Source organism: Cheilinus undulatus, linkage group 23 (assembly GCF_018320785.1).
Source record: "Cheilinus undulatus linkage group 23, ASM1832078v1, whole genome shotgun sequence".
NCBI classification, from domain to species: domain Eukaryota; kingdom Metazoa; phylum Chordata; class Actinopteri; order Labriformes; family Labridae; genus Cheilinus; species Cheilinus undulatus.
This window is the reverse complement of record NC_054887.1, coordinates 9,715,494-9,728,087: the sequence shown is the minus strand read 5'-3', so window position 1 is coordinate 9,728,087 and position 12,594 is coordinate 9,715,494. Positions and strand designations below refer to the sequence as shown.

At 39.3% G+C, this 12,594-nt stretch overlaps 1 protein-coding gene across 1 annotated transcript; it reads left to right on the top strand.

The window, feature by feature from the left end:
* Positions 1-407: 407 nt before the first annotated feature.
* si:ch211-214j24.10 (uncharacterized protein LOC558894 homolog) lies at positions 408-8,342 on the top strand. Its single transcript, XM_041781368.1, has 4 exons — positions 408-647; positions 4,776-5,549; positions 5,652-5,684; positions 7,505-8,342. The coding sequence occupies exons 1-4, from the start codon at positions 632-634 to the stop codon at positions 7,552-7,554; spliced, it is 873 nt and encodes a 290-aa protein (XP_041637302.1). The 5' UTR covers positions 408-631; the 3' UTR covers positions 7,555-8,342.
* Positions 8,343-12,594: the final 4,252 nt, after the last annotated feature.

Here is a 12,594-nt window from a genome sequence, read left to right as displayed (position 1 = left end):
TTAGAATAATGTTCAGGATAGAATATTTTCTTAAGGTTCATAAAGCATCTGGACTCAAATCTGGCCTGGTGGCTCAGAACACAATGGCATGTCGTACAACAAACCTAAAAATTTATTTTTTTTGTATCACTTTACAGGGACTTTAACTTAAACTCTATTATGTTCATTTTTGAAATTTCAAACTTGAAAATTTGGAGTTTATGAAATCAAACCTACGACTTTTTACATGAAAAAATCTATTTTATTCTCTCATAAATTCACGACTTTTTACATTCTCTGAGTTTGGTATCTCGTAGATTTACGACTAAAAACATTTTAAAAAAAAAATCTTAATACATTTTTTAACCAACGGATACTCTTCATTTTACGTTAGTTATTCTTTGTTTGTGGCCATGATGCACCGTCATTGGTAACTCCATTGTAGGATTTGAAAGGTTTGAATCTCAGAATTCCCTCCAAGTTTGCCGCCGGACCGTTTATCTGCTAGGACTTCCTGTTCCACCCACATTCTCGTGTCGCTTCCGGGTGTCCACACAAGACTCCACATCCAGGCGGTGAGCCGACGTCTTCATAACGCTGTAAACAAAAGTTACCCAACGGTTATCTCCAACGACACATCTAACGAAAAGACATGCATATCAAAACCGGTAAGTTTTTAAAACTTTATGTGATTTATGAGGTACATTCCTCACTTTCAGAACTGCCGTTTGTTGCCCTGCCGACGGCGTTAGCCACCATGCTAGCGGTATCGATGATAGCCGCTTTGAATGAGGGTTACGAAACTTTGACTTCAGCTAACATGCTAACGAGCTCAAAGTGTCACCATACAGTGAATATTACGCCTTTTTCGCGGCGACAGCGCTCATTATTAAGATGTCGTTGAACTTTATTCCCTCTTCTGTGATCGCAGAAAGAGAAATTCGTCGAGTTTACGTCGTGGCACCGTGACGTTGCTAATTAAAGTTTGCTAACACCGGTGCTGGTATGTAAAGAAGCTTCTCTGTCTTGTTAGCTGCCAACATAGCTTACTCAATTGGAAGCGTTTTCTTGAATTTAAACAGATGTAATCAAACCCAACACTTTATACGTCTGTCTGAAAGCAAGTATATAAAAGTCTACTAGTCTCTGGACATTTCTGTTTATGTCTCAGGAGGGCTTCGTAGGGTTTGAGACCTCACCAGTGTTTTTGAAATGTGGCGCTAGGGAGCGGGCACGCTTCATAGGCCGTGGGTGTTTGTTTCACGATGACTGGGTCCTTAAATGTGTAATACTTCATCTTCTAAAGGGTGTAAATCACCGGGAGTTACTCCTTTAGGACATCATTGTTACAACGGAAATATTTTGAGATAACTTGGGCTTTAATCACTCTGCAGTAATCAGCAAGTTGTTATGACCGCTTTGTGAGTCAGATTGATATCTAAACTAGGAGTTCAGTACACAAATGCAGGACTGTATTGAGAAATTGTTTGTTCTGTCGACTATAACCATGACTACACGATTAATAAACTACCCGTCCCCCACGGGGAAGACTTAAACTAAATAAAAAATGTCTCAAGTGGTTAAATAAGCGACGGAAATAATGCTAGTTTGTGCCTAGGGCACTGAAAAGAGACCAACATATCTCTGCTGCGCTATTGGACTTTCAACATCCATGACCATTTTTTTGGAAGTGCATATAATGTGTATTAGTATTTTCAGCACTGTATTTTGTATTAACCCTTGAGAACCCGAGGCACTTATTCTCCATTTTTTTGGTTTACCTGTATTCTTTATGTGAAAGTGCTTGTAGAATCTCTACCCTTTAAAGCACAATCTAGTTATAGATGTCTATTTTTTAGGTCAACCTGTACTATCAGAATATGTGTGATGCAAGGATGTCAGATGATCATATCAAAAGTTACATGACCAGAAAGACCAAGTAAAAGAACAACATGGAAAATGAATCTCCTCTTAACTTGTACTAATCACACCCAGATCAGCAATAACAAGCTGTTTTCACATCAGCTTCTTACGGGCCTTGTCTATTGGGAGACAAAAATAACTTGCTGACAAACACAACAGAATCTATTATTTATCTCTGCAAAATCAATTCACATTTTACGCACATGAATTTCTCGTTTCAACCTGATTGGTCGCTACCATCATTAAAACAATAGAAAAGAATTTTAAGGTTCGTGATTGGCCAAAGGATAAACAGCAAAGTGGTTTTTTTTTTGGTTTTTTTTGGGAACTTCCTGTGTAAAACTGACAGCAACACCGCTAAGTTTTTGCACCAAAAATTTTAATAAATATTAATTATCATGGATTTGTGGTATCAAAGCTTGGAATAAACACAGCACTTTGTACCTGGATTAAAAATGTTTTGGAGGGGATGTAAATGCCAGAAGCTGTCAGTTGATCGCGATTTTCCCTCATAGAGGCCCGCTTATGGTTCCTGGGATATTGTAAACAACCAATCCGCTATTGTTTGGATCATTGGTGGAGTTTTGAGGGTAAATTAAGTTTTGGTAGTGCATTAATGTGTTATATTTTTAATTTTGTATTTTTAGTTGTATGATTTTGTTAAGAGACAGTAATACATATTTACAGCCTTCCAATCCTTATTAAAAGACATCAAACACAAGCAAAGGAATAAAAACGAGGGAACCTTCACAGCAGCATTTAGACAATCACATTTACTAGTCAGTTACAACACGTTTGCTAAAAACATGGGAACGCCAATGGATACATTAAATACAATGCCAAAATGCATAAAGCAGTAAGACACACCTAAGACCCAGAGTAAGCACTGACAACAAGTCAGCTTCAACTCTCAACGTTCAGCTGCCTGATAGCTGAAAGAAGGAGAAACAGAGTTTGAGCATCTGTTAGCTATCCATGGGGGTGAATGACAGCACCATCCAGAGTATGTGTCTTGTATGTATACCACAATGGAATGTATGCAAAGAAAGAATTCAGTCAGGAGGTAAACTTTTTAGGTTGTTTAGATGTTTTTTTTCCCCACATTTTCAAACAGGCCCTTTTTATATTTAACTTTGCATGGTTCATTTTATTCCTATTCATATTAGATGGCATGTTTTCATGGTTTCACTGCCAATAAATGATTTTCAAACTGTCTAATACTTACATGTTCAACATCTGATGATATGGCTAGATCCAAAGCAGAAACGGCAAAGTTTTGCCAAATATTGGTGCTCTGATGGTGTATTTAGTGATTGCCTATGAGTTAGAGTTGTTTGTGATACACAGCCTGTCATGTGAGATGATTCTCCAACTACTCCACCCTCTTCTATTCTGTACCGCGTCACCTTGTTCTTTTCAGCATAAGTTGGCAAACAGTAAAACCTACCGGTTCTGTAAAGTCACATGAAAATGTGTCATCAGGCACTGATGTTTGTTTATATTGAAGTTCAAAGATCTTTATGGATCTATGCCAAGTGGAGAGTGTAATATGAACCACTTGTTCAGAGACACAGAGTGTGCTTATCAGTTTATTTGTGAGGCAAAAATTTACAATGATTACATGAAGTTTAAGCAAGAGTGTGACAGACAATTCCAGAACAGCCACAGACAACTGGAACATGAATCATACAAACAGGTGTAGATTAACAGCATATTATGTTATTTAGTCAAAATCGTGACTGTCAAACATGTTTTTCCCCATCTTGAAAAAAAGATTACCATTTCTATTACCATTAACATCTCAGCTTTCTATTTACTGTTGGTGTGTTGACACACAGTTGGGCTTTTATGATAATGTTTCAGTTGTTTTGATGACTGAAATCTGTTAAGATGAGGTCATAGAAGCATGTATTACAGACGTGGCCTGTTTATTTATGATATGCAGAGCAGTGAGGACACAGACATCACTGTGCACTGAATGTATGGAGCTTTTTGGAGATCACAAGTCTAACAGATGGCGTTAATGGTAAACTGAGTTGATTTAGAATGGATGATTAATTTATTATTTGCTTGATTTTCCACTACCTGTGTGTAAATGCATACCATGCTCACTCCTTCATTCAGTCCCACCTGTGATGTATCATTGTCACAATGTAATTTAGCAGATGCTTTTATCCAAAACGACTTGCATCTGGGGACGTTCCTGGCGAGAGGACCTTGCCCAAGGGCCCACACTAGATACTTCTGCTCTGACTGGGATTTGTACCCAATCTAAACCACTGAGCTATCCAGCCTCATTGCTCTGATGCAAAGTGGAGCATGATGGATGGCTCTCTTTTAACAGCTTTTCTCCCTCGATGTGTGAAAAACATACATTTAAAGAAAACAATCATGTAATACTTGGTATGTAGACCACTCGGAGTGTAGTTTTTGAGACTTCTTAATTTAAGAAACATGACCTGGTCAGAGCAACTTGTAATTTGAGTGGTGACTCTACACTGGGGAAAATTGCCCTGTAATAGAAAAACAAGAAAACCTATGAAAATGAGCACTAAGTCAACAAATAAGGTAAAGCATAGTGATGTTTCCATGTCTTGACGAGACATCCTTGACTCCCATACACCAGACCCTGGCTCTTTGGCTCAACTTTCTAGAAAGATTGTTGCTCTCTCTGTTTTACATATTTACCTTTTGTGATAATACCACAGTGCTGTTTTGTAGACTTCACTTGACCAAAGAATGACATTAGATTCATTGGGATGGATTATTGATAACTTTAACCTTGTTCTTGAACAACAATCACTGAAATAAACCCCTCATAGTTTTTTGTCACCAGCAGATATTTGACCAATACTTTGTCACTTTCATTTCAGGTTCATGGGAAGTCAGCAACACTGTGTGCGAGTCCGATACTCTTTGTGACCCAGCAGTCCTTGTTTCAGCCACCAACTCTGAGCCACACATCCGCAACCGACGCCTGTCCCCCGGCTCAGGAAACTGTGGAGGAGGAGGTGGAGGCTGCATCTCTGGAGTTGACCAACAGCCCCGTCAGCTTTCGCCTGAAGGTGACCTCATTGCACCCGGTCACACGCACACCTTCAGCTACCGTAGGGAAAAAGAACGCAAGGGCCAGCAGCACAAAGGCCGCAGCCTCCGCAGGGAGAGTCAGAAGGGTGTCAGTCGTCCACAGAAGGTTAGCCCAAAGGAGAGGTGGGTGGAGGACAGTCTTTCTCTGCTTAAGCCCCCACCTGCCTTCCCGGTGCAGGACAGCCCCGCCAAGCTGCAGCCCGCCGTCAGCTACGCATCCAAGGTGAAGGCTGGAGCAGCAACCGGAGCGCTGGAGGAGGACCGCCCAGCCATCGGTGTTCTGCTACAGAACCAGTGGGGTCTCAGTTTCATCAGTGAGGCGAGGTCCGCCTCAGACGGCTCCAACACTCACCCAAACGCCAACCCCCTCCCTCCACAGTCTACAGATGCCCAACAGACGCCAGACGAGACAGTTCTCGCCCTCCAGCCTCCAGAAGAAACGGCTTCACCTGTCACTACCTCCGTTAGCCCCGCCACGCGCTCAGATGTGGATGAGAGCAATGGAAAGCTGCTGCTTAGTTGTCGCCATCTAGTGGAGGCTTTGAACTATCACAGTAGAGGTGAGAGCTGCCAGGAGGTGTATGGGCCCTGTCCTTGCAGATTTTTGATGCCACTTTATTTTATTTCATCAGGTCTAATAGTGTTGTTTTTCCTCTTCACAGAATGGAATATTCTTTGTAACAAACAGAAAAAAGGTAAGTCAATATTGTTAACCAATCTGGGTTGTCACTGTGCTTCTGGTGTTTGAAATGGTCTTATCTTTAGAAGTGTAAACATGGCCTTTAGATGTTTTATAGTCATCTGTTTTATAGATGCATACATAGTACTCACTGTGTTTATATTTAGGCATTTAAAGCACCTTACACAAAACTGAGTTCTCCCCTTATTTAGGGCACTTTGATTTCTCCGTTAACAGAATCGTGGACGGAATTGGCCAATAAAAACAAAATTACAATTTAAAGCGGTAATCACAGAAATTGAATGAATTTGACTGAATTGCTGTTCATTTTAGAAAGAAGAATGTGTATCAGGGGAATATGTTCCCCCTCTGCCGCCTCCTAAACAAAACAAACAAGTCAAAGCAGCTGCATGAAACACAGGCAAACATCACGTAGCTCAACATGGGGCAGTACAGTGCGACATGTTGAACCTACAAGAAACTCACCCAAGCTACAAGCTATTTTACCTTACGCCCTCACCACACCAGAGAGTCACAGAGAAAAAGAGATGTGTCTGTGAAGACCTACTCACCCCTCAAAGGCTTCAAACTTGGGTCCGACAGACTTGAGATTTTACGAAGTCCTGTAGTCTAAAGCAGTGGTTCTCAACTGCTCTAGCCTCAGGACCCACCAATATCTTTGAAGACAAATTGCTATCCAAATTTCCAAAAATGTTAAACAGTGGGCGTTTACATAAATTAATGACCACTGTGATTGGCTAATGTGTGAAAAGAGGCGAGTCTTGGGGTTATCGCACGAATCTACAGGTTTCACATAAATCTTGTAAACAATGAACAATTGCAAAGAGGACTATCAGTGCTTACTTTCTCCCCACTAAAACTAGTGTGCCAGAGGAGACAAATCCTGATAATGAGTCTGACTCGTTTTGTGAGGAAACGATCATGGCATAAAAAGGCAGGAAATTCTGTTTTTTGGGGTGAGTGGCTGCGTGGGTTCACCTGGCTGAGGTATTTCAGGGAGACGAATTAAATGAACTGCAAATTCTGCTGTCAATACCCACAACATGCAGGGTCCAGGGAACATGAAATTTGCTGATAATACTGGCACTACAAAATTAAAACACGACACTTTGAGCAAACACAAATGCCAGTCTGAAACATAAAATGTGCCGTGGCCTGTGTAATGAAAGTGCAATTCCACAGTAATACAGTGAAAATGAGAGGAAATGTGAATATTTACTTTGCAAGTTGATTTACAGTGTGCGCCCCTAATTTAAAGTTAGTGCCACTGTGCTCCTAGTAAAAAAAGAAGTTAGTCTGGAGCCCTGACCCAATGGAGAGCACTCCTAAGTAATATTCCTCAAACAACAAAACCTTACAGATTATTTTTAGCCATTACTGAGTTTGGTTAGCATGGTGATCTCGCCAGGTTTCATGACTCTAAGGCTACATTCACACTGCAGTTAAAAGTGACCTGAATCTGATTTTTTTGCTCACATGTGACTCCTATCTGATTTTTTTCTGACAGTGTGAACTGCGCAAGTCACATTGAATCTGACCTTTTCGAGTCAGAATCAGGCCATTTTCGAATGTGGTTCTAAACCAGATGCGTATCTAATCTTTTGGAAGTTGACTGCAGGTGTGAACAGGCAAACAAAAAAATCAGATCTGAGAAAAGATCACAAATGAGCATTAAGGCCTGCAGTGTGAACGCAGCCTAAAAACTCTGGCCTTGGGCTTGACACACTAGGCATCAAAGTACATCCCTACAGGAGTTTCTGATGTTCACAGCACTTTTTCATACAGCTAACCTATTTCCTTTTTCTTTTGTTGCAGTTCCAAAAAAGGTGGTGTGGTATAAGGAAACCCAGGAGCACCCAGCCTAGCAATGTGGCAAACCCAAAGCATACACCAACACCGATACAACACACACCTACATGCCCATAAAAACACATAAACATGGACAACTGTGTCCCGTTCACACACTGCACTCAGGATGATGTCTTCACTCAAAGCCACACTGAGACACTTTGGACTAACTCCTTTGAGATCTTACAGCAATGGACTTTTTTAACGCCTTACAGAAAGCCTGCCTTAATTAATCAGACCTGTTTTTCATCGCCTCCCGTACCATTTTAGCTTATATGTGTAGAGCTGGTCCTTTTTGCCCTCTCTTCTTTTAAAAACAATCTCTTAGGAGCTGTAATTTTCCACTTTGTTGCAGTTTTTTTTTTTTTCCAAACTTTTGTTTCCTCTGTCAAGCGAGCGGTCAATCAAGCACTTTGTTTTAAAAGAATCTGTTGTGACCAATCCCTGTGTGCAAGAAATCCTCACCTGTGATTTTTTTTTTCCCGTTATCGATCAGAATCGGAGTAATGTCTGTCTAGTATCTGAGTTTTTATGAATGCCGAGGACGTGTGTATATGTGTCTTCAGTTTACAGAGGGAAGTAGTTAAAGGCACAGTAGAGGTCACCCTTTATTTACCCTGCAGATCGTAATGCTGTGTTCCTTTTTATTTGGTTCCCTAATCGGGTGAATGTTAACTCCACGAGGGATTCCACCATGTTCAGTATGATGATTTTTGAAAAGAAAATTTATTGAATATGAAATTTACACTGGAGAAAGAGGAGAATGTAAGTGAACAGTATTGCTTAATAAAATTGAATAAACTTGTCATGTTGTACTGGAGTCTCTTTTTATTATTAAAGTATTCCTCACTGAACAGGCACAAAAGTCATGTTACCTCCTGGGCATTTTAAGAACTTGATGAGAGGGAAAAATAATTTCTAACAGAGTTAGTCTTTTACACAAAGCAAGAACCTGAGTATAGAACTTTATCCCTTTACTGATAAATGGTGTGTGAACGCAGAAAAACTCCACCCCTATCTGTCTTAAAGTCCCCCCACTTAATCAGTGAAGCAGAACTCAAAGGACTGTCTCACATGTCAAAGTAAATACAGAGCCCTGATGTGTTGCCATATTAATCAATTACTCAGAAATCGAAACAGTATATCCAAAACACAATACCAGTAATATTAATTAATAATACAAATAATAGTACTAATTAATAGTACAAGAATATATAGTCTGAACAATAACAGTCAAAATGGGAGTATGTTTATACTTCAGTCATAAAACAAACTCCAAACATTTTACACAGTGTAGACATTTTAAACAAAAGTAATGGTCATGTGTTCAGTAATTACAAAAAAGGCAACCCTGTTGCTGAATTTGGACAAAAAAATTCCCCTGTGGACCTGCTGGCAGATTCGGGCCAGAGACTTCCATTTTTTAAACAACTCCAAATTCGACACAAAATACCATGACCAGGACCTGCTGATGTAAATATTTGACCAAAAACAACCACCCGCCGCCTGTTTCACTTTTTCTGGCCAAAAATCCACCATTTTTTAAACAAGTCCCTTTTCACTTTTCACAATATTTAAAAATTGGTTTGCCTGCAAAGCAGATTGATTCGCCCATTTCTGTGTTTCTTACTGGAAAATCTATCTTGCAAAGCTCCCATCTGAATCGTTTGGGCCCGGTTAGTAAGTGATAAGACCAATCAGTGTCAAGGGGCAGTACTTTCGTGTGTGGCAGAGTCGATGCAAGCAAGCGGCAACAAGAGGCAGATGGTGGAAGACATTCGCATGGATGCTGCTAAAGCGCCAGTTTTATCAGAAGTTTACGACATTTCTTCGTTAAAGAGGAAAAAAGAACAGCATTGAGTTGTATTCTTTTCAAAAAACAACAAAAGTGGTGTACTGACATGTCTACAGTCGCCATGGTTCCTGCTCTGCAGCTCTCTATGGAGTTTACTCGCCGGTAGCGGCACACCTCGGTTTTGGGCTATGATGTCACGTGATTTGTAGCTCTGATTGGCCAGCAAAGATGTGACAGAACATTCAGCCAATCACCCTCCAAGTTCTTTTTCAAAGGCTCTGCCCTTTTCCAAATGCTGTCTATGGAAGGTTTACCAGATGGATGTGTGAAACAAATCCATCTGGCTTGTCAGCTTAGCTGTTTGGCTGTTTGCTTTTAATGTTATCCAGCCTCATTTATATGATCTTAAATTGGTTTTAAACACAGATAAAACTAAGCTAATGGTTTCCCCTCATACAAAGGTGCTACCACAGAACATTACAAAAGAAAACCTATAGAGCAGGTTTTGAATTACAAGTACTTGGGTTTTACCCTAGACCAGGAGCTTTCATTTAAAATAATCTAGTCACTAAACTTCAGGTGAAGCTTGGATTCTTTTTCAGAAATAGAACCAGCTTCTCTCTCAGGATCAGAGAGAAATTAGTAACAGCGACCTTTTTGCCCCTTCTTGACTAAGGGGACGTGCTTTATTTGAGTCCATCATCCAAATGTCTCCAGTCGGAGCTCCAGGCTTTTAGCACCTCATCCCAGACAGTTCATCTCCTCATCCTTCCTCTACGGCAAACAGAGGAATTCTGATCCATCTCATCAGGGTTGACAGCGTCTCCGACAGTTCCATTAAAACAATTCATTCAGATCTATTTTTTCCAAATTTACAGCCCAAATTCTGCGCTGTTAATGATCTTTTTCTTTATTTTCAAATCATCCACTCTCCATCAAACTAGATTAGCATCATTCCTTTATTATCACATTCAGTCATTTCCTGTTTATCTACTCACATTTTATTCATATTAGCCATGTGATATATACATTTTATTTCTGTGATTTAATAATAAATCTTCAGAACGACAGTCATCCAGAAATTTTTATTAAGTTGGGAAGTGGAGTCACTGTCACGAGGACTCAACTTGAGGTATGAGATTGATTCTTAATAATCAGTTAATTCATTAATAATTACATTTTTTTATTGGTTATTAAATAACCAATCCATTTAAAAGGTGGTGCCCTGTTATTATCAATACTATACGAGGTCTATTGATAATATTTATTATCACTTAATATTGCTACAGCACAGAGATTTGTCCCTGGCTGCAGTCGTCTCACCCACCATTGTGAATTCTATATGAAACCAAACTTGCCTTCTCTGCGTGCACATCGGCTGACCCTAATTTATAAGGCTCTTTTAGGCTTTATTACGTCCTATTTGTGCGCTTTATTGCAGAAAACAAGCATTTGCTATGCCTTGCCTTCTTGCACTATACTTGTTTAATCTGTTCCTCGGGTAAGGACTGAATCTGGAAAAAGAGCTTTCAGCTTTGCTGCCCCTTCGGCGTGGAATACTCTACGGACTGAACTGAAACTCCGAAGTTATTCCACTTGGAGCCTTCCACTCTATCCTGAGGGACAGACAGCGTGAGGCCATTTAACAGTGCCTGTGTTTTTAAATCTTAAATTGTTTGTTGTTGTGTTATAGCTCCTGCACTTTTTTTTTAACACTATTGCACCTCTAAAATTGTATGTTTTAATCTGTACTGTCACTTCTTTGTAACTGTTCTTATGACATGTGCTGTTGACCTCTTGGCCAGGTCACCCTTAATCTCAGTGGGTTTTTATCTGGTTAAATAAAAAATAAAAAAGGTGATCCCCATTACACTAATTGTGAGACTACTGTCACCAATTGGCTGATGCATTTCTGCATTATAAATCAATTTTAATTGGTCCTCTGTAAGTTTCTAATATTCTGACACTGGGTTTTGATTTTAATGAGCTGTAAGACATAATCTTCAAGATTAAGACTGAAAACAGGTTGAAATATTTTCCTTTATGACTTGAATAATGGAAAAATAAATGTACCCATGATATTATTGTGAAGAACCTGTACATATTGAATAACTCACCTTTAAAATCTCTGAAAGTTTCTCATCACCAGCGCTATGAACAGGAAACCAGGAGCTTAGATCGAATCACATGCTCTTCATCTGCAAATTTAGTTTCTCCACATCTTGGGGCGAAAGATGTTCAGATTTCACTTTTTCCATGTTGGATTAAAGTTAAGACTCACAAGAAATTCTTGACCTTTGAAGCCGAAGCTGGAGAAATGTGAAGAAAGATACAAGGAGCGAGTTCACCACAATACCTCCCCTTGTTTCAAACATGATGCTGTGGGAGGCATAACAATGGAGACGACTCATCAGATAAGTCCTCCATATGAAGTAGAGCTGGGCAATATGGTGCTGTGAAAAAGGCCACGATAACTTAATTCTGTGTTTACTCTTATCTTTGTCTATTATTAAAATTTGTTTGATGATCTGAACATTTAAGTGTGACAACTATGCACAAAAAAATCAGGATGCAACTGTTTCCACAGCTCTCTATATCAGGTTTTAAAATATACATTTATATCCGCACGTGATGTAGAGTAAAACATGATTTATATCAAAATTTGGTTTGATGTTCAGTAAAAAGTTTGTCTATTGTAAGAACCACTGACAGTAATTCGCTTATTGACCATGAGATAATCTATTTGAAATGTTTAGTCTTAATGGGGAACAATTTTGAACCTATTTTACTTGAATTAGGATATTTTTCATAAATGGCAAAAATGAAATACTCATACAGAGGAGGACCAAACTATTAGACCCCCCATGGAAATTTCAGATTTTGTGAAATTTTTTACCAAATGAAGTTAAACAGAGCAAGGAATCTAATTTTTGCACACAGAAACAAAATAATTTCATATAAACCAATAACTAGGGTCAAAATTATTAGCCCACTTTAGAACTGACCTTTTTATTAAGCCATAAGACAAACTAATGCATTGCTATATGTGCTTTAACTTGATAATGCTCAAAACTTGTAAAATCAAGTTAAAACAGGGTTATCTTTAGGGATGCACGATATTATCGGTCTGATATCGGTATCAGCAGATATTAGCTTACAAAGGCAAATATCGGTATCAGCAGATATCAAAATTTCTGCCGATATTCACATCTGATATTTTGTCTGTGCATTTCAGCATTTATCGACTGTAAATTTTGTCTAT